At 38.8% G+C, this 23,762-nt stretch overlaps 1 protein-coding gene across 1 annotated transcript in view; it reads right to left on the bottom strand.

Moving 5' to 3' along the window:
- SORCS1 (sortilin related VPS10 domain containing receptor 1) overlaps positions 1-23,762 on the bottom strand; it is a 269,239-nt gene that overhangs the window by 181,061 nt on the left and 64,416 nt on the right. Inside the window, exon 2 of the mRNA XM_065746947.1 lies at positions 2,667-2,734. Coding sequence (XP_065603019.1) covers positions 2,667-2,734 — 68 coding nt within the window. The remainder of the gene's footprint in view (positions 1-2,666; positions 2,735-23,762) is intronic.

Genomic DNA, 23,762 nt, shown 5'->3' with positions numbered 1-23,762 from the left:
TCTAAGAGATACTTAGGACAGGAAGAGACATAAACCCAGTACACTCAGTTAATTGCTCAGTGACAGATAATCTTTTCACTTCTCTGTTTTCATTCTCTTCTACAAAAAGAATAGCAAATGTAAATAAAAGTTTTTCATCTAAAACACCAAAAAAAGTATGTCAAGATAACAGCATAATTAAAGTCAGGCACAGCCATATACGAAGCTTCACTTGCCATATACAGAAATAACAGTTCACTTGACATCCAGAGTGTGGTGAGCTTCTGAAACTCAGCACTCAAGAAGATAGTATAGATTCTGTTTCTTTCCTCTGCTATGTCTCATCACCTCATGTCTGTCATAAGTGGCCTCTTAATTCATCAGTTGTTTCAGAAGGACAATTTCGTCCATTAGCATTGCAGCCATTTAACTGCAGTTAAACTGGCTGAAAAATTATAAAGAAATGCCATTGTAGCAGGTAGCAGTATGTTTATAAAGAACAGATTCATATCTTGCAGGCAATGGCATGGTTATGTTATAGATGGTTACAGCCCCATCAGTCACAAAACTGCTTAAATCACCCAACAATGACAGATGCACTTATAATCAGCTATAGCACAAATGACTTGTGTCTGTGACATGCTTCTAAACAGCCCTTCATTATTCATCAGCCTTTCGAGAATGCACTCTCCACAGGAGCTGAGAATGGTATTTCTTTGTCATGTACTCAAGGCAGAGATCCCTCTTCAGTTGTGAGAACCTGCAGAATTATGTCTTCTTCCTCAGAAATAGAACTCTTGACATCAGAAATCAAACCAGACACGAGATTGTGATTTCTTCCATTCCTTAGCATCAAAAGTAGAGACAAGAAATAAATTGAAGTGTAAGATATGTTTCTGCTTTTCACTCAACTCAATTTTTCTACCCTTTTCATGCAGGCAAGGAGATGGAAATTAACACATCATTTAAGCAGCCAGGAGGTGCAACAGCTAATAACCTCTCTGTCAGGTGAGTAAAATAGTAAGATGTGCTCATTCAGTCATTTCCTCCCATCACACTAAGAACAGAGAAGCTGTCAGGAGATCTTGAGAAGGTTATTTCTCAGTGATCCAAATACACGCCTGTGTGGTGTGCAGGGATCTAACTGCAGAGCCAGACTCAGGTCGAGCACAGTATAACCACCTAGAGCTGGCATAATGCAACAGGAACGAGGTAAGAGAATCAAGTGTGCTGGTGACAGACAGAGCAGCCATGAGAACCAAAGAGCCAATCAAGAATAACAGCAGAGCACTGCAAAGATACAGGGGTGGGTTTTAGCCACCCTAGTTCTCCTCTGACATCTTCTAGTTAAATGCCTTTCTCCAGGGATTCTGGATGATTAGCCACGCAGCTGTAAACAAGTCCTGGCAAGCGACCAGTACCAAGTAAAACTAGAGCTGGTAAGTTCAAAGCAAGCCAAGCAGTTCCTCAAATCTAAAGTATTCTTTGCTCCAAGCTGTCACAGATGCTAATTAAAACAAAACAAAAAAAAAAAAAAACAACACTACAGATGATACTAAGGAAGTTAGTTCATACCCAGTAAAGCCTCACAATGATGAGGGTAGCTGGAGGGAATAAAGTAACAGATTTTACTTTTATAAATAGCCTTTTTTGAAACCATTGTGACAGCTCAGCATACATATCAGACAAGGCAAAGGGCAGTGGAGACAATATGATCCTTCTTGATCTCAAGCATCACCAGCAATTTACATGAAATAGGAAGATCTGATTATCTCCACAGCACAACAAGAAATAATTTAACCAGCCCTAGAAAATGTTAATCATTTGGTATATTTCTATTGCTAGAAAGAAAATCCTAAGTTTAGATATTTAATTAGTTGGGAGAAAAACAGTAGTCTGTTCACCTCTACCAATGGCCTCCATAAAAGCCCCTAGGCTGCCCACCAATGCTCTGTAGATAGAGCCATGAGATACATTTCCCTTTATCTATTACGGCCCTTGATGCTACCATAAGAATCATGAAGTAAACACCTCTTACATCCATTTTACATATAGATAAAAAATAAATACCACCTGCCCTCAATGAATCCAAATAACAGCCTAAAGAAATAGACCACGGGACAAACCTTGCCTTTGGTTCACAAAGTACATGACATGCTCTTAAAATCATAAAATCAAAGTATCAAGGTATCCTTTACAAATCACTACAACAGACAGCATCATGCAAATGGAAATCCACTATCTGGTACTAATACTATGAGTTCTGAACAAACAGATCTGGAATACTCATTTGAGCACACTTGAATCACAGTTTCCCAGACTTAGCAGTACCAACTTCTCATTATCATTTAGGCATTAGACAGCCATAAGATTCTTCATAATAAACAAGGACATAAGCTTACTGAGTTCTTCTAAAAACAAACCAATTGGTTGATTTTATTCTGAATAACACAGAAAAAGTGAAATCAAATGACAGCAGGCTCATGAAATATGTTACCTATTTGAAACAAGACAATCAAAATTTCAGCCTCTTCATCAAGTACAAAATAAAAGAAATGAGAGAGATAGGTCAGCTACAAACCTTCTAGCAGATTAAAAAAATCCAATTAAATTAAATAAAAGAATTATATCGGGCTGCTCCTATTTTAAAGTAAGATAGTAATTATTAACTCAGTTTATCTCCATACCTCCAAAGAGAGCTTTCTGTGATGCTTCCCAGGTTGTAGTCATACAGCTTTGTCAGAATGAGAATCACCTGAAGGCAAAAGAAGAAATCATGGTTAGTCTCAAACAATTATAATCTTACAGAACTGAAATGACCTCAGGGAGGACTTAAGACTCCTTTAATGTGTGCTTAACATAATTGAATGAATTGTTAAAAGTACTTGCCTAAACTGACACAAGAAGTATTTGGAAAGAAGTACATTGAGCATTCCTTGCTCACATGCTCTGCAGCAAGGTCTTCCCTTAACCTGAGCAAGCAGAATGTAATGTGGGAAGGAACTAACATGCCAAGCTGTTGCAGAATACAAGGTGATTTCTGCATCCTGCAATACATTCTACTCTGATAAGGACTCAAACTGTTCATCCTTTTCAGATCTCTGGTGCATGAATAACCCACTGGTCTGTCTTCAAACAGCTTTTGATAGTGGCAGATAAAAAAAAAAAAAAACAGGCAAGCAATTATCCATTGTGGCTGGGAAGACTTAGACTAGACATCAGGAAAAAGTCTTCATGAGCAAAGTTCATCATCTGTGCAGACCACCCAGAATATCTGCAGAACCTTCATCCTTAGAGGCTGACAAAATCTAATTGTACAAAATCATGACTGACGTTATCCACAGCTGGTGATAACCATGCTTTGAGGTTGAACTGGAGACTTTTAAATGTCTCTAATAAGCAACATTTCTATGACTACAGTGAGAAGTTTTAGCAACAGGCAGAATGGAAATGTTTCCGGGTTTAGGAGTTTTATTAGCTCTTTTTATAAACAGTTTTTCCCTCCTGCCAAAACAGACACTTCTAGAATAAAATTATCTTGCCGGGGGAGGAAGGCAATTTAAGCAAAAAAGAATTTCCAGCAAAACATTTCAGCCTGCACTTTTGTTAATGTTCTAAAAAAATAATTACCGACTTTCAAGATGATGGGCTCTTTTAACAAGGCCTACATTTGGGACAAACTACCAGACCATTACTATTGCCACTAATTTATTTTGCATTTTTCCCTGCCAGGTCACTGTATATCTTCTCCTCCCTTTCCCATTAAAACTGCAGTAAAAGAAGCACAACTCTTCTCATCTGACAAAAATTCTGATCTATATACACCTCTATGTTATTATTTTCACCTTTGGTTCTGAAGAAACGAGGCTTACAGATGCACATCCCCCTACTCCCTTGACAAATTTCACTTTCATCAGCCAATTTCATCTAATTTGGCAGAGGAACAAAGGACTGGTGGTAATTCAGTCCCTATAAGCTCTGTGAAAGCTGGCACCAGCATGCCAGAGGAAAGAACACAACTCATCACAGCAAAAGCCATCCTGCCTCTTACACACTGATAGCCTTGAACCAGCCACACCAGGAACTGGCTCTTCCCCAATATGTTCAGCATGAAAGAAGGACATGGAGAATGTAAGCAAAGGAAAGGTACAGAGAACAGATCATATATATCTGACAAATAGGTTTCTTCATTTCTACAGCAGTTAAATCCCTCAGAAATAGATAAGGCAAGGAAAAACTTTACTTTGAGGGCGAAAGAGCACTGAACAGTCTGTCCAGATGCTTGTGGAGTCTTTTCCTCTGGAGATATACAAAACCTGTCTGGATGCTCTCCCATGTAACCTACTGTAGGGAACCTGCTTTAGCAGAAGGGTAAGACTAGATGATCTCCAGAGATCCCTTCCAACCCCTATGATTCTGTGTCATCTGCACAAACACAAGTCACGTGCAGATGACAGGGGAGACAGAAGTAATCAAACAAACAAACAAAAAAAACAGTTTACCAAGATACACTCCATTAGAAAAGCTGCCTCATTTTTTACCTGCTCACTCTAATCTTAATCTCCTGCCTTCCAACACATCTAGTAATTGCTTTAAGTCTAAAACGAGCTTCATCCTGTTATCCACAGATGACTGCCTGAAAATACAGTCTACTACAATGCAAACCCCAGCAAGGAAGACATCTTAGTGACACCATATAAATAAATAGCTTCACAGAGAAATGGAGGCCATGGAGGAGTGACCCACGGATGTTCCTGATGCCTGGAGCCACCTGCTGGCCTGCTCCACTCCACAGCTTGGTGTAAGGACAGGCCCCAGCCAGCCATGATTCTCTGCCCTGCCACCCCCATACATGACATAAATACACATCCCCTTCCAACAGCCTCATGGTGACTCCTGCTGTAGCCAGAGATCCTGAGAACTGCTAATGATAGCAGCAGCTCATACAAAACACCATGCCTCCCGTCTGCTCCACCATCTCTATTAACTCTCAGAGCACCCTGACATAGATGTCCTCTCTGTCCCACAAAAACACATCAACACCAGTGCCATCCAGCCAGAAGGTGCCAGCCTGCAGGGTAGCTCTTTGAAGGGAAGGCCAACGTGCACAGTGCCAACCCCAGATGGTAGAGCAGCAGCAGGCACATACGTTTTGCAAAGCCAATTAGGGCTTTATAAGCGCTAAAATTTCAATCTCCTCCCTCCCAGGAATGCTAATTGGTGACAACCAGGCAGCTGCACTCCCAGACTGAGACCACATCAGTGCTATCCCTCACTCCTCTGAGTGAGTCTTGAAATTTCCTACTTAACAAATAAACAAAAATTAAGAAAGAAAATGGTAAAGGAAGAGGGAAGAGGTGCGAGCGTGAAAGCACACAAGGCCTTTCTAAATAACTGCTCTCCTGATGAAAGACAGCAGTGAAATCAGTGAAAAGTTTCAGTGCCAGCATGCAGAGACCTTCCACACGATGTGGGAATTGCATTTACCTTCAGCTTCCATCCTCCCTTGATCTATGAAGCAGCTGGACAGTTACAGAAAGTTGCTTATATCTTTTTCCAAGCCTTATCTTTTCTTGGCACCCTCCTCCTTTGCTTGCCAGAGGAAATTCACACATAAAAGACTAAAGAATAACCCCCAATGAATATTTTGACATCTGGTAGTTTTAGAGGCAGACCTGAAGATAGAAGGCACAAAAACTGGAAAGAGAAAATAAGAAACCTAGTGAGATTTTCCTGTATTCTTCGCCTCTAGTTGATGTGATCTTAAGAAAATCACAGATGAGTCTTAAGGGACACACTTCCCCCTCCTGTAATCCCAGGAATTAGAATCAAGCCTACTTTTAGGGATTACTAAAATCAGCAATGTGCAACTACCAGTGTTAAACAGATTCATTTGTCATAAATTACTCATATTTTGACTTTTTTCCCCCCTAAACTTTAGGGGATTGTCACAAATCTCCAAATCCCCATGAAAGAAAACTTAATTGAGAATTTTAATTTCCTCATTTGAAAAATAAAGTGTAATCAAGGTCTCAAAAGATTATGATAAAAATTTAAAAATAAAAAAAGATTTAATTGTCACCTCCAGAGAGCTGACATCTTTCTTGCTCTTTTTTGTTTCACTTATAAATTACAGTAAAATTCATATAATCTGAGTACATTATGTTCTCCTGTACTAATGTGTGAAAAACTGCATTTAATATTTTCTATATAGCTCTAACAATTCTCTTGCAATCAGAAGTAATCCTTGACCCATCAAAGCATGCTTATGGCAGCCTAGACCATCAGAACCCAAAGTAATATTGCTATATCTTGATCTCTTAGTAAAATCAGGATACAGTTTCCAATATTTAGTATTTCTAAGCTAAAATTTGTATTTGACACTATGTTGCAGAACATAAACACACACACCAGTTTGTTATGCAATAGCTTAGATGTTTCCACATCACATAGATATCCTTTTTCCAGAATACAGAAAGGAATTTTTTTCTTTTCTTTCCTACAGGAACCTCTTCCACTTCCACAGATTCGTATCAGTTCCTGCTCAACTTCACATCTCTCCCTAGGTTCAGGGGACTCCTTGCGTTATCTGCTCTGATTTAAACATCAGTAATAGATCTCAAAGACATGCATGCAAAACAAGTAAGTCATGAGCAGAAAATTAGTTATTTCTGCCTTGGGATCAATACTCTTTTCCCCTTCACAATGTTATTTGAATAAGCTAATTCAAGGCTGTGATTTCTGTTATGTTTACTCTTTCAGAAAATATATTTCTCTTTTGTTTCTGCTGCTTTCATTCCTTTGTCATTTAGCCTGCAAAGGTTAGTTCAAGTTTAGATTGTTCCTTTTCATTTTCATTCCTTTTCCTCTCTCTGTGGCTGTCACTGTGTAGTACTGAGGAACCTAATGAACAGAGACACGCATATTACATTGTTCTAAATGTCAGAATATGGTTGTGAAGAAACAGCAATGAAATGAAAAATATTGTCTCACCCTTTTTTTTAATTCCTCTTTTGTTATTTTTTGTGTTTGTGTTGTGTTTTGTTTTCTTTGAGATTGTTATTTCTACCCCCTTCCTTATCACTTAACCCATCAATGCAACCTAACAGAAAAAAATGGAGACACAATAAAAGAAAGCGGAAAAGACAGTATTATGCCACATTTGCTTTGAACATGGATGTCTCTTCCAACTGCAGAGAAATGCAAGACTGTTCTGGTCTTCATTAAGAACAGCATTAGAAGCAGGATCTTCTGCCATAACAGGTATGGAAATGGAAAGAGAAATCTTCGTCATTTTCCATGCTAACAGCCAAGAGCAGAAAAGATTTGATTATGGGTTTATCACTTCCCCAGTAATCATACTAACCATGGTATAGCCTGAAGAATGTTTGCTTTTTAGAATTTTTTACACAAAGTGGAAAAATCCCATGAGATAAGGGGACATAAGGCATGGTGTTTTAACACACTCACCTGAGAGCTGACGATGGACAGAAGAGGTACTTAAACCTGGATTACCCTTTCCCAAAGGAAAGCATTTCCCCATGGCTACTTTAGCAAGGACAGGGTATTCTAGGAACACAAGTAGAATCCACTTTGATTTAACACAGCATTTTCAAGGAAAATCCCATTTGTTAACAATTTCTGAACTGTGACTATTTTTTTTTTTTTTTTTTTACTCAGGACATGAAGGCCTATCTGCAGGTTTAAGATGGAAATCTGTGGCTGCACTAAAAATACCACTATCTGAAGATATCCATGATGGATATTTGCAACTCTAGGAGAAACTGTATGGTAAGCATGGCTAAATGTTTCCCAGACCTAGCTTGGTTCAACTGGTCTGCACACTCTCACCCCATCTTCCCTCATACTACTGACCCACATTTAGTACTAGGTTAAATCTGCATTTTGACCTTGTTTTCAGCTTCTATACTAATAAACCTAGAAAAGCTATCCCAGGGTAATGGCCAAAGCTCAATCTTAGCTGCAGTACTAGTTCCAAACATAACATGAGGATCACGTTTAAGTAGACTTTCTCTCTGCTGAACTAGCTGGCCAGGATGGCACCGAAAGTCTCACACTGGTGATCATGTTCATAACACAACAGAATTGACAGCTGTTGCCTGTGGCCATGTAATTCAGCTGTTAATTCTGTCATGTGTCCAGAAAGTCAGCCAATCCACAGTGAGCTGGCTCCTGCCCCAGCTGCACAGAATGGCAGTACTTCAGCAAGCTAATAGCACAAGGTGTGTAATGCTTTGCACTATTCACAACTGCAAATTTATTCCTGGGAACAGTATCTGAACACAATGGTAAAAAAAAAAGTGGCTGCACTTATTCAAGCTAGGCTAAACATGGATGTGGACTAGAATAATCAGTGTTTAAAGTTTGATTATCATTATTAAAGACCCACAGTGCAAAATGATCTAACACTGCAACTCGATCTAACTTACACCAACAGAGCCTCTCATCCTGGATGCATATTTTCAGCTATATTTTCATCACCACCCCCAGGTCCTCTCTGCAAATGCTTTCTACTTCACACAGCACAACAGGGCACTAAATTAAGACAAACAACTTTTACAGCTCCATGCTGATGGAGATTTTTTAAGCAGAAGAAGGCAATCAAAATTTTAACTGTGTTCACTATAGTTTCTCAGTCTGATTCATAAAGTACTATCTCTGGATTGACCTAACACCAAGCCAGGAAGATTGCTCCAACAGGATTCAATTTCTGATTTCAGAATCACAACAGTTTGGGAAGAGAAACAAACAGCCAGCAACAAACAAGACAGTTTAAGTACACCTCAATGTGCAGTGATCCATGAATCCCTTATTAAACTCTAGAGACCCTTTCCATCACCTACTTAGCAGGAACATAAGTCAGTAACAAAGAAGCACTAAATTTAGTTTTCACAAGCTTGCTGGTCTGCTGTAATTGAGCAGGAAGCTACAGCACTTGAAGCTTTCTTAAGCACTGTGCATTAATAACCCATGTTTCTCTGGCTAGGCTGCAGTAGATGAGAGGATGCAGCATTTAGTCCAAACTGGAAATAATTCCACAGCTCCCATATCTTTTCCCCCCTCTTCCTCTCCACCCTCTCACTACAACTTACAACTCTCAAACAGGTAAAAAAAAATAAATAAATAAGAGAAAGCCACCAAAACACAGTAACATTCCCAGTGAGCTCTTCAGTGTGGCATCTATGCAAGGATATGCTTTCAAAGAAATTCATAAGTAAGTCTAAATAATTCATGACTAAGAATTTTACAGGCTGCTCGTGAATAAAAAAAAGGAAACTAGAGAACTCATTATCTGGGGCAAATTACTGGTACAAATCTCGTCCTTCATATTATTGTTATTTAGCAATTTTACACCAGCCAGCAAGTATCAAGGTCTCTAACAACTAGGCCAGTGCCAAGAACTATGAAAATGTGAACAATGATTTGCTTTCCACATGAATTGCAGATGAACAGGCAAAGAAAGACAGAGAAAGCATAAGGACAGAAAAGAAAAATCAGTTTACACACCTGGACTGCTGACTCTAGTTTCACCACAATCTTTATTACACTTGACAGATTCTTTAAAAATCCCTTTTTTTCCTGCATATTTCAAGGGACAGAAAAAAAGATGTTACCTGTGACAGGAGGTGATAGCACAAGCTTATAGAGAAAGAATTAAAATTGGCCTTGCTGAGGATAACATGTCCCCCATTAACCCTCTGCAATAAGCAAATTACACTCTTCCTGATTCAAAAACTACTGCAGCTATTGTGTCTAATAATATATATACTTTTTTTTTAATAAAACATGAAAAATGCCTCAAACTGAATCTGAGGAAGAAACAGTGAAGGAGATCTGAAATACATCTATAAAGTCATAAATGTCCTGAACATCTTTTCTCTTATTTACTGCACAAGATGTATGAAAGCAAGCTCCAAATTCTATGCATAAGTGAGTCTGGAAACTCCCTCCTGTTCATATTCCGAATACAGAAATCCTGTCTCGGTTCAAAGGGAGACAGGAGTTCAGGGAACAGTTGTGCACTGAGGTAAGCTAAATATATATTAACACAGTTGTTGTTTTTTTTTTGCTAGTTTTACATCCTTCCCAGGCACACAGTTTTAGCCAGTGTTGGAGAAGGAATATGAGTAAGCAGAACAAGTCTTTGCTCTTACTGCTAACACAGGTAGCTTTAGCCTCCATGAACTTCTCTAACTCTGTACTTATTCTCATTTTTCACATCTGTAAGAGCCACCTGTAGGCAAGATATTCACTTTCTAAACACAGACATAGGTACCTCTTTTACTAGCATTGTACAACTGAATCTACAGAGCAACATCACCAAATACCCTGAGCAAGGAAGGGACCCACAAAGACTTCCCCAGATACAAACCACATGCCAGAGTGTTGTCCAAATGCTCCTTGTGACTCAGTGCCATGTCCACCACCCCCTTCTGGTGAACAACCTTTCCATAATATCCAACCTGAATATGCCCTCATGCAGATCCATACCATTCTCTCAGCAGACTCTTATTTTACTCAGCTTACAGATGACCCTGACACACTGACAGCTTTTAGAGGAGACAGTACAAGTTATAACAAAGAGAAGTAAAATGAGGTTTATGTCTCATAGATCTTTTAAAGACAGCCCCAGTCCTCCTGATTGTCATCTGGATGAAATAGTAATTTGTTACAGTCTAAAAATAATTCAAATACCACTACCAAATTAGAGGAAGAGGAACTGTGTTTCTGTAGTAAATAAAAACCCAGTGTTCAAGACACTGAGTTACTACTTCTCCTTGCTCTGGAAGCGACCAAACTTACACCTACAATGTCCCAAAAAACACATTAACTACAAGCATGCTGAATAATTTGGAAAGATTTCATTTTGTGTTTTAAACTTCCCCCCACCCCCTCTGCAACATTTAAATCTGTTTTGACAAACTTCCCTTTCATTTAACGACACTGTTTCACAGAAATATTTATGAGTGTCTCCACATGTGATTAATAAACTAGAAAGACAAAAATTAAATGAATTAAAAACCTGGTGAGTAAATAATAACAGGATTAAAAGCAGAAACATTCAAGTTCCGAAGTAAATGCAATAACAAATTTTCTTCTAGTTGCAGGAGGAGACAGGAAGAGAGGAAGGAGGACAAAACCCAAACGAAAGAAACCACATGCCATTTTGAAATGTTTTAATACAAAGGCAGACAGTTAAAGAAACAAGGTTTCATTTCAGAAGACAGAAGTTACTATGAAGAGAATCAATTACATACTGTAATTACATTGAGGTTTAAAAGCCATTAGCACGAGTTCTGTTCACGTTTCAAAAGGGAAATGCAGCCTTCTGTTTATTCATTTCACCAAATGCCTACACAGGCCTTTGGGGGATTACTTCAGAATTACGATCAGAGCAGGGTAAAACCCTAAACCACTCAGAAGAAAATTTCTTATCGTACACCCTACTGTATTTTCTGCCAGTCACCAGCTCTTGCTTAAACATGCAGCTGCTGCCACTGACTTAAGGTGGACCTCCAATGAGGATGAAAGGTTCCGCTGGGAAAAAGCACTTAGCTGTCCCACTTCTGGCCTGCTATTGAAACATTTAGAGCCATTCAGGAGGCTCTGGAACAAAGATTTTAAGTGCTGAGAAGCACGTTTCTGAAGCAAATTTGGAAAGCCTGCATCTACAGATGAAAACTTCCTTCTCAAGAGTTTCTTAAACACTTGATCTTACATGCAAACTACTGCTCAAGCATAGCCACTGGTAGTGGCAAAGAAAAAACAAGACAAAGCGCTCATAGAAACACAGTAAGTGTGTGAGAAGACACATGAAAACATACTACCATCAGCTTTATTTATGGTGGTGCCTTCCTGGTTAAGAAACAAGTTCCTGAAGGATTCAGAAACTCTCACAAACTCCAAACACGCACAGTATTCCTCAAACCACTAATCCAGGCCTCCACTTGAACATAATTCACACAACTCTGTGTGAATCAGAAAGGCTGAAACTAGAGGTCTTTCACTGAGGAACGAACTGTCCTGATAGAAAACTGGCAGTTGAGAGGAAAGGAGAAGATACACGACTAACGAATGCTTATTTTGGAGTTCATTACATCATTTAAAAGTGAAACGTTAGCATGTAATGAATAATTTAATGCTTTACTGTTGTTAAAACAAATCACTTTCAAACAATGTGTACTCAAGTAATAAATCACTGTTTAGCGCTCTGCCACAAGCAAAAGATACTACTTGACAGAATTATTGAATGATGCTGCACGGCCACAAGGCAGCTACACAGAGATAAGGATGATATTCTTGAATAACTAACTGCTTCCTCCTACCCCAGGGAAGGAAGAAGTAAAACTTTCATCCTGGGGCAACAGGGGTAGTGAAGCATATGACCATGAACACATTTCATCTTTACATCCCAAAAGTGCCCTGAAAACATTCTTCACTCTTAACAACAGTATATATAAAGCATGTAGAACTTCAATTTGTTATGGAAGGCAGGGAGTGAATATTCAGGCTGATGAAATCCTGACAGAGTTTAGCGCACATGGTTTTTCCATTGAAAACTGAAATAAGCCATACACCCAGCTTGCACCCTCTGGTCACAGTCAAGTGGAAAATGAGAGCAACATGTTTTCTAACACCTCCAATCAGAATCATTGTTTGCTAGAGAACGAAGGACAGAATGCAAGATTAACTGCAACTACTGTCTATCTTTAGTACATTAAAGAAAATTAGCTGACCTTCAAAATTCTAGAGGATCAATCCCAGTCTTAAAAGAGACATTTCAGCCATTACCCAGTATATTTTTGAATATGTGAGTTGTCTGATTACATAAGAAAAGTTTTTCACTTCCTTGCATTCTTTCACCCACTTCAGCTGGGACAAAATATGCTAACAGCAGCTGTTTGTAATAAGCTGGAAGGCATCTTCAGACCAATTGTAATGCAAAGGTCATATTTTCTGAGCTGTTTACAGACAGTAATTTGTAAGGTTGTAATGTCATATGTTGTCAATAATTCAAGGTGGGAAACTGTAACACTTAATAGGTCATGAATTCTCCACTTTTCCACTTTATCTCTTTTTCCCCAAAGAGCTGTTAAACTGTTTCATCTTTGCACGTTCCTTGAACCTCAGACACCAAGGTTTCATTTGTTTATGGAAAGGAACTTAGGATGGTAAGATGTAAGTAATCCCTTAACAAGCACTTAGGGAAGATAGCAGGTATAAAGCACACAATTCAGACTTGGGATATAAATTCCTGTTAAAAGTCTATTCTCACTAGGGCTCTATATTCTATAGAGCAAGTTGATGCAGTCAGAATGAAAACTGTCATATTTCAGAAAAAAAAAAAAGGAGGACTCAGTCAAAAACAACTTGTTCAAGGAAGTGAGATATATTCTAAATTACACTTCTCCACCCCCAGTTCTTTTAGTAAACGAGACCATTATTAAAACTTCAATTACAGGCTGTTCTTTTATGTATTCTGACAGGGAGACATATCTACCTGATTAATGGAATTTCCTCCACATAAAATTGTCAGCTCATTTCCTTCTGGTCTTATTTACACCAGAACCACAAAAAGCAGAAGTGTGAAAGTATTGGAGAGAAGACAACCATGTGAGACAAAGTCTGCTGCAAATCCTCCAAGTCAAAAGAGCAAATCAGCCATATGAAATCTACCAAGATGTGACCACCAGTTGCAGATTCATCGCTGAGTATGCACATTCATCATTGAGTAAAGTGTCAATGACTGAAAACAGTTTGTATTAAACCATACCACCCATATATGAGAAAGGTATCCAATATTTACCTCCAGAGCACTCAAAGTACTTTTGGCTCCCATTTCTCTATCTTTCACAGGGAGCCTAAAGAACACAGTGACTCCATCTTAGAACAGAAGATACTGATTACAGCTGAGACACAATAACATCAAATACCTTCAGAGAAGGCATTGGGCCTGAGACACTTCAAGCAGCACTGCGATCAGAACATTAGCCTCCTCACACTAAAATAAAAGAAATAAATCCCAAGTTTTTATATGCTAATCTCATATTTCTTCTGTAATTTTTTTTAAACTATTACGAAGGAGACAGCAGGGAGAGATAGGGACCATGGGAAGCAGAGGTTTCCCATTAAAGAATGAAGGACAGGAAGTGCACCCTGGATATGGAGAATAAGAGGAGAACAATAAAACAGGATAAATGAAGGATAATCAAGACTAAGACTTAGTACTCACAAAACATTCTGACCTGGGAGTCCTTACCTGTCAGGAAGGTAACCTAATATTAAAAAAATGGAAGGCACGTGCATGTCCATTGTAGAGGGCTTCTCTCTTTAAAGTAAGGGACAGAGAGCAGTTTACACTTAATGTTAACATCTCATCATTCCCCTGGCACACATTTTATCAAGTAGGTATCGAACTCGAAAGGGGGGGGGAAAGTCAAGGCATACTGCAAATCAATGCACAATACTTAAAATCTTATTAACTCAGTAAGATGTGTGACTAAGATCCGATGATCTGAAGGATAACCAACACAAGCTGCCTTCTGCCAATGTCTTCACGTCTTTGGCAGGAAGTGCAGGAGAGACAATTTAGTCCCAAGTGACTGGTGACCTTGGTCTCTATTTCTCTTCATCCTCCTCATTTAGTATGTGACAGAAGACATTCTCATATTGTTACGGTTTTATGATTTTTATTGTATTATTGATATTCCACATCATAACATCATGTGGTGTATTGGGAGTTAAAGAGTTAATGCTCTAGCTCCGTTCTGAGTATACCTGACCAGGATATTTACTATATGTAAATATATACACATAAACACAATACCACAAGTTTCAGGGAGTTCATGAGGTCTTTTTGACACAAAAAGCCAAGTCAGCCTGATTTAGTCAATGGAAGGCAAAACCAAAATCAAGTGCTGCTGGGTAGAAAATTGTTACCAGAACTACAGCAACCAAGTCTCAAGATTTATTTATCTATCTATTTTAGGATAACTGGTTAGTGCTGTCTTCCAGGTGGAACAGTGCCGATCTTTTTTTCCTGTTTGTTTTGCCATAGCTCTTATTAAAATCCTTAAAAATAGAAACTAGAACATTAACTGCCACTTTCAAAATTCTTTAAGTTTCTTTTTTAATTTCTGTTAGTGTTTATCAACAAAATAGACCACTTTTCCTGAACTGTGTAGCTCATACAAATGGCTGGTTCCTCTCACTGCAGAGAAATGTAATGCTTCATCAGCCAAACCAATATAACAATAAACACTGAAGGAAGTAATTTAGAAGTCCTTTGTGAATTTCAGAATTCTGTTGGGTGTCCTTCCATAGGATGCTAGCAGTGCATGAGCTCCTTCCTAAAAATACTGATACTTACTTCTAGTCTTCAAGATGCCTACCTTGAAGTCTGATAATGAATACAAACACTTGAAGCTCTGGCAAGTCACAGAGAACCTGGAGAAACTAGAACTTAGGATTTTCAAACTAAGAAATCTCTTTCTCCACCCTCAGATAGTCCTTTCATACAAGCAGTGCACTGCAGTGAATGCAAGCCTTTGATCAGTTAAGAATTTCTTTCCCACTTATTTCCCAGCTTTGCATTTGCAAATATCCAATTTCTGTCCTTTCTACATGACCTTTCATGATCTTTCTACTCAATCTCTCTCAAGTTCATTCTACAGTACACCAATTTGACCTCAACCTCAGTTAGAACAGGATTTTTGACAGGAGATACATTTTGAACCAAAGACAGATATTGTTTTTATTCTCGACTTACCTACAAACCATTACCTCCACCCTTCCCCATCCCATAAAAAAAGCCACTTGAATAATGTCATGGATCCACATATTATAACAGAACCCTTCGGAACCATTTCCAGCAGAAGCTTTCAGCCCTGTCACCAGCTCACTGACCTGTCTACTAAACTAATTTGACTTGCACTTAGATGCAGCCATTTATCAAGATACAGGTACAGAACTAAGCTTCATATTCCATTCCCACTGACTTCTGTTTTACATTGACATGCACACCTCCAGGAAAACACATACCATTTTTCCTGCCATCTCGTGCTTGCTCAACACCTGTTCTCAGGGAGAATGGTATTTCTGTATTTTTGTTTTTGAGCTTCCTGAGTAAAATGGAATAAACAGATCTTAGAGAAGAAAATTAGTCTTATATTACCTATCACCTTTCTTCTCTACTGCCGTTTCCCATAAAGCTCAGTAAGGGAAGTAGCTTATAAGCCTTCTCCCTTGCCTTTCTGTTAATCAAGTAGCTCAGTGTTATACCACAAGCAACATCAGCAATTCATATTATCCAGAGAATTAAAGAGATAGGAGATAGCAATTGGTACATATACTATAGGTTTGCAATAGAGCAGTGGTAACTTCCAGCAGTTGGGGTTATCATTAAGGGAAGACAGGACATGGTGAGAAGGTCCTACAGCTGGGGTAAGGTACTGTAAGGGCCAGATCTTTAGTCAAGGGAATGCAAAAGGAACATCATATCACTGATCCCAATTTCCTTTATTTAAAGATTTACCTCATTAAGATAGAAACAAAACTGGGAAAGCCCAAGTGAGAACAGGATGACATACCCAGGGACTGCATTCTTCCACCCCACAAACTGTATTAAACTCAGGAGACCTAAAAGAAATCCAGTAGCAGCAAATTCAGCTCTCCAAAGGCATTCACTCTTTTTTTTTTCCCCTCCCCACAGCAGAAAAATCTCAATACATACATTTGAAGGCTACTCACCCAGTAGAAATAAAGTAATCCTACTAATTCTGCACTTGAAAATAGAGAAGAAAAAAGTCTACCTCCTAATTCACAAAGGACATTGATGCTATTCACAACACACAGGAGACCTCTCTGATGGTGGGAGGTGAGTGGGGAAGCAATAATATATGCATCTGTGCTGTGAGGAGCTCCCTTAGTTTCATCACAGGTTTTTGCAACATTTGTTGTGCTGAAACGAATTGTCTGACTCTATAGAAGGGAATGCTTGCGACTTTGAGGAAAAAGAGCTTGATTTCTCATTTGCGTTAAAAAAAAAAGATGGAAACATTACTCCTCTGCTCATGAAGCACAGACAAATAAACATACCCATCTTCTGTCTGGAAAAAGTCTTATGAGGTGTCATTATGATTTGCTTTCAAACAGTGTAAATTCAATACCAAGTTACAATAACAGCAGACAGCAGCCTCTCCTTTCTTCTGAAGTAAGATCGAGTCAGTGTGAAAAGGCATCAGCTCTACAGATTCACTTGTGACAGCCCAAAATAAAATTCAGTTCTAAGTAATATGAGCTTCCTATCATGTTAAAGGAGATTACCACTGCATAAATGCATCTAAAGATTAAAGACTGCTCAGCTGTAACTGTGATTGACATGTCGTTAAACCAGTAATATCTTTCCATAAAAACTGTCTTAGCTTTATTCTTTCTAAGCCAATATATTCTTCAATAGAGGAAAAAAGGAATGCTTCAACATTTTTACAGATGATTAAAGCAGTATCAGACAGAAAAAGAAAGTGTGACATTATTTCCCAAAGAATGAACTCAGGTTCTTTGGCTTTAATTTCCTCCTGTGAGGAAACACGTAATTCATAGTTAGCTCTGCATTGAAATTTCTAGCAGTTTGAAAAGGTGCAGAAAATACCAGCACAAAATGAACCAGAACATTCTGCTAAAAAAGAAACAGATGAAGAAGCAATAACTCTGCTTCACTGATACCCATCTGCTTGGGAAAGGAAGACACCATTAAGTCAAATGCAAAGCCGAAGAGTTTGTTGCTGTTGCTTCTTCTTGTTAGTTTTCCCTTTTCCTTACTGCTTCTGTACATAGAAAGCAAAGTGATTTCTCAGTAAAGCAAGAACTCTGTGTTCAGTAGAGGTATGAGCTTAATGCAGTTATTGCTGTCAGCTGCACAAAGTGCAGCTCAATCCAACCAGAAGCAGCACTGGAAATGCTGGATAGCACAAAGAGCAGCTCCATGCCCCTGCACCTGAGAATCCCCTGAATCAGCCCCAGCACCTCTGCAAACTTTGTCATGCTCCTCCCAAGGAATCTCTCTCTCCCTGTGAGAGCTGCACCAGGTTGACAATCATCTTCATAGAATGGCTTGAGTTGGAAGGGACCTCAAAGATCACGTATAGTTCCAACCCACAACAAAACCAAAACCTTCAGACCAATTTAATATGAGATATAAACACCAGCATCGTTCATGAGATAGGAGTTAAATTAGCTGAAGCTACTCAAGGAAATGCCTTTCTTTCTCATAGCTGGGAGCACCTATGTTAACAGGCAGGAGAGAAGGAAGCAGCTCCTGGTTGAGCAGCACTGGTTATTTAGGTGAAGATGTCTCCCATGTTTTCTTTTGAGCTTTCTTTCCAAGCCATTGTGCTCATCATCATTGGACTTCTGTACATTTGTGCTGCCATAAAGAGCAATCAGTGCCACTGAGATCAGCAGCACCAAAGGATAAAGTGGAAAGATCGTAAGTAAATAAAGCACAACTGACTTTCATTGCAGCTTGGGCAAATGGTTGTAATTTCCACACCCAATTACCCAGCTTGCACAGGCAATTACATTAATTCCATGCACAAATTAGGCATGGCACCGCATGAGCTTGTTGTTTATACAGTGATCTACATTTTCAATTATTATTATGTTTTTAATCTGGACGTAAAGCTAATACTGGTTGATATTGCCCTTCCTACCTACCAGTCCTTCAACAGAATTGGCCTTCTGGAGACACATAATTAATGCCTAAAGATACCACACACTCTTGCTGAATGACACTCACTTTCATCTTTCTTAACTTCTGAGGACCCAAACCCTGATTTCTGCCTTAGGGTATTTTGCAATCTGTGTATCATTTTTTTCGTAGAATCAAAAAGGTTGACAGAGACAACTAAGATCATCTGGTCCAAGCATCAATCCATCCCTACCATGCCCACTAACCACACCCATGTCCCCATCCCTCAGTGCCACACCTCCACAGATCTAGAACACGTCCCATGGTGACTTCACCACCTCCCAAAGCAGCCTGTGACAGTGCACCACCTCTCCTTCTGAGAAGAAATGTTCCTAATATCCAATCTGAGCTTCTCCAGGGGCAAATTAAGGCCTCCTTACCATTTTCAGGTAGACATAGCCTTATGGTGACAAGCACCTTGCATGGAAACGGGAGCAAACTACTGCTCCGATTCTATAAATGCAAATCTGAGTAACTATTCTCTTCTTCTATATCTACAACCAGTAATTTCAGTGGAGTTTTTGTTGTGGTTTGTTCTGGTGGTTGGGTGCCTTTTTTTTGTTTGTTGTTTCTGAATGGGAAAGGAGATTATATGAACAAAAATCTGTATTTCATATCAAATGACAGCCTTATTACTTATAGGAAACTGAAGAAATATTCTTGGTGCCTTGCCCTTCTACAGTCTTTCTTACGTTACATGATGAAAAGGAAAGTAAGATAAAATTAGGAAAATGAAACAGGAAGAGGTGGGAAAGCTCCCATAGAAAAGCTGAAACAAACAAAAAAAGTCATGTAACAGGAAGGAGAAAAGTTGTTTTTTTCTTAAATCAGATGTTACAATTCAGAACTGAGAATTTTTTTTTAATGAAAGTCAAAACACCTTCTGAATATTAATGAAAATATTTTTGATGGAGAAAATAGCAATGGAAATATTTTTTGTCTATCAGCTTTTCTTGAGCTCTTAACCAGAGCCTAAGGGTGCATCCAAGCTTCTGCTTGCCTGTCCACACTGACCAGCAATAAGACCACTCATGGCTAAAGGGTCCCCAAGGAAGCACTTCACCACCATATCGATGACAAAGGCAGAACTTGGGCAAGGGACAGCAATACAGACACATATGCAAACGACTTTCTGCATAGACTTATAATATCACTTACATAAGCATCCTAACAGCATTCTCTAGATTGAGGTCACAAACATTTTCAACTTGTTAAACAAAATGCCATATTTTATTTCCTTTTCCTTTCTTTTTCTCCTCATCTTACAAGATTATGATTGCAGATTCTTAATTGTTTTTAATGCTGATGATTTGGCTACAATATAAATAAGCAATCTAAACTCCCTTCAAAAGTGCTGTTGAAGCTCAACTACATTTCTTTATTTTTACATTAAAAAAGGTAGGGCCTCATTCAATATTGCCAAAGAGAATCAAATTGAATTCTTCAACAGCTGAAGAAAAATCTCCAAACAGCTGTTTTTCTCCCCTTCTCCATTTATTTCCTGTCTTTCTGTTCCATCATTGTTGCCCTCCAGATAAACCCAAAACCAACAAAGCCCGAAAATACACAACGTGAGAACATAAAACAAAATACCCTGCAGCAAAGGGTTCATAATCAGTTCTCCTGTGATCTGTCTAATTCCTAGTATTTCAAGTAGTTGTCTGTTCTGAAGTATTTTTAAGTATACATCTCAGCAGCAGAAATCCTGACCCTCAGTGGGATTTCGGTCTCAGATTCTCACTGGAATTCTAGTGACTTAAGCAACAAAAGACATCTGTAACATGGAGATTGAGTTTTTGCAGCTCATCATAATGTTTTAAATCAGAAATTATGTTATTCCCCTTTGCTTCCTACTTACAAGCCAAGTCAACTTTTTTAATGAGAATACTAAAGAAATAAAGAAGGCTACATGGAAAAAAAAGGTAATTCCAACTGAAATGAGACAAGGTCATTTTTGTTCCTGCCCAAATTCAGGCTAGGCAAGTCTGTCATTTGCACTCACAAGTCACCTTGTTAAGTGACTTGACAAGGCAGTTCTCATCATCTTCTCTAAGGGAATGAAGACATAAGGCCCCACTAATTCACTTCTCAAAAGGAGAGGGAAAATAAAATAAATAAATAAAACAAAACCTTATCAAAGAGTCTTTCCTCTCTCCCTTTTCTGAAGGGATATATCCTTAGATATCTGGAGACAAAAGGAGGGAGATAGTCTTTGTAAAAAGTACAAAATGAATAAGAACTGGACATATATCTCCTCGTTCACTTTGAATCCTTCAGGCATCATACAAAAGAAGGTGAGATGAAGAGAGTTTAAGTGTTCAAGGAAAACAGGGGCAGCAGCCACAAAAAGAAAATTATCTCTACTTGTGAACAGTTTCTTTGTGTTTCACTTCATGATATTTTCACTGGCTGTAACACTGACATTTATTAGCTCTGTGCCTGTAAAGCACCTACAAGAGTTAGCATTGTCCTAAAAATCAGATACCATACAAAGTAATTTTGCTCTTTGTTTAGGCTGAAATCACCTGAGTCCTTATAGCTTTGCCAGAGTTTCTTCTTCTTCCAAAAGCAAGTTTTAAAAATGCTGGGTGTTGGTAGGAAACAAACTATTATTAGACATACAGGGCTGCTGGAGTAATGAATGTTAGCCCTCTCACTCATCTCACTTGAATACAACCTTGAAGTCTAAAAAGTATTAAGGAACAGAAATAAAAATTAGCCATTTAAAATCAGTGGTCAGCACCATCAGTTTGCACTTCAAATCCCATTTCTGCTGTCCTCTCTGAACAGGATGCTGCTGTCACTACCCGAGCTTCATCACCTGCACATTAAGACGGATAGCTGAATTATTTCCTTTAGCCAGCAAAGCATTGTATCTCACGTGGGAGATTCTGCTGAATCCTTAGTTTGAGATGCACTACTGGTTAAAAGCCTACCATTATCAGAGGGGGCTTTATACTTCATAGTCTTGGAAAGAGACAGACATGTCTTTATTGCAAAGTATATTTTCAAAAGCACATTAACAGTGCTTAGCTTGGCTTCTACTTCATGAGCAGCAGACTTAAATGCACCGACCAGAGGCAAGTTTCTTATAAGCTTTAGTGCAGGCAGAAAGCTGATCCATGAAAATCTGTTTTCAGGGCCCAGTCTAGATGCAAAAGAATGCTCGGATGGGAGAAAATGTAACTTTAAAAAAAAAATCACTGCTGATCACCAATAGAAAGTAGCCGATCTTATTCTGCCTCCTTAACTAAGACTATATTCATTCCCATAGGGGTTATTGGGTCTAGCAAGTTGTGTTGGAATCTGACCTCCCTGTATTTTCTTTGAGAAACTCAGAAACGTCAGATCTTTTGCAATGAGTGTGTCACTACTGCTCCAGTGGCACATTCAAGAGCCCAGGGCCTGTGAGTAGCCCCTGCCTTCCTCACCCAAACCCAAAGAGATATGTGGAAATGGTACTGGCTGAGGGATACCCAGTAGGGAAAGAAGCTAGATGGAACATCACAGCTACCATTTCTTCATTAGAACAGAAACACAAGCATCTGCCATCTGTGAAGAGCTATCTTTTAGACACTAAAGAACAACATAGCAGCACATGGAACTGTCTGTGGTTACTGGGCACAGTGAGCTGCCTGTGGTGAGTAGTTGAGAAGCGTCCCTGGGAACTGGAAATCTCATGCTGGCTTCTTCAAACCTTGCTTTACAATTAGATCATCCCCAATTCAATCTGGGAAACTGAATTTCTGTAGTTACAATATTCTGTTGAACAGTTGTCTCTTAGAAACCAGCCTTGCATTTGCTGCCCACCCGTTTCTCTGCAAGCTCACACCTTAACTACTGATGTTGTTTCCTGTTCCCCCTGTCCCATTAAGGAAGCATTTAACAGAATTTCCTGTAGGTTTTCACAGGAATGGATGATTCCTAGAAATTTTAATGTGGTGCTATGAAAACAAGTTTAGAATACTATACAATTAAAAAAAATATATACTTGATTTTTACAGCTACTATATGGAAGCTAACTGCTTGGGTAAAAAGATACTAAATTCTATGTATAAGTTAAAATGTAAGTTCCTGCTTTGATTTTTCTTTTAGTTCTTGACTTCTTTGGATGTGCATGTTTATCGTGGAAAGATTGACATCTTCAATAATGCATTAAATTGCTTTCAAATGTCACAGTTTCGTAAATGCTGTGATAAACTGTAATTGAAGTAAATTGTTTACAAACAAGAAGCAAACCCCTCCAAGTTGTTTCTTTTTATTTGAAATGCATAAAATATCAGAAATCTCATTAAAAAGGGAAAGTAGCCAAGATACAGTGTGTTTCTATGACCAATGAGTAGTCATGCAACCAAGCACTGCTGTGCTTTCAGAAAACCTTAAGATATGACCTTCAGGACGAGAGGGAATGGCCAGAAGTTGCGCCGGGGAAGATTTAGATTAGACCTGAGGAAACATTTTTTTTCTGAAAGAGTGGTCAGGCACTGGAATGGCCTGCCTAGGGAGGTGGTTGAGGCACCATCCCTAGCGCTGTTCAAGAAGCGTTTAGATGATGTGCTAAGGGATTTGATTTAGTAGTTGGGTAGGGATAGTGATAGGAGGATGGTTGGACTAGATGATCTTATAGGTCCTTTCCAACCTTATGAACTTATGATTTTGTTTCAGCCAGAAAAGGAAATCAAGTCCATAAAATAGTAAGAGTCTAACACAAGCACATGAGATGACGTACACACAGAAAGACTACGTAGTTTGTGGGTGCAGAAAAAAAAGCCATCAAGCCATTCCAAACCAATCATTTATCCCTGATGTAAACTGGGTCACCAAAGCACTATCACTATTTACTAACACCACCTTTTGTTAAACTGCAATAAGGACAGGCTGCTTCTCTCTGGACCTTGTCAGCCCATGCTACATCTCAGCACATAGTCTTCAGCCTCCAGTTCACTGCCAACATTTCTTATGCAAACACACCAATACTTAGACTCTTCCTCCCCCAAACTGAGAGAAAAGGTTT

The sequence above is a fragment of the Cyrtonyx montezumae genome, unplaced genomic scaffold (assembly GCF_038088225.1).
Source record: "Cyrtonyx montezumae isolate F1298 unplaced genomic scaffold, pur_monq_1.0 scaffold_4, whole genome shotgun sequence".
Taxonomy (NCBI): domain Eukaryota; kingdom Metazoa; phylum Chordata; class Aves; order Galliformes; family Odontophoridae; genus Cyrtonyx; species Cyrtonyx montezumae.
The sequence above is the reverse complement of the archived record's forward strand: the minus strand, read 5'-3'. Positions and strand labels throughout refer to the sequence as shown.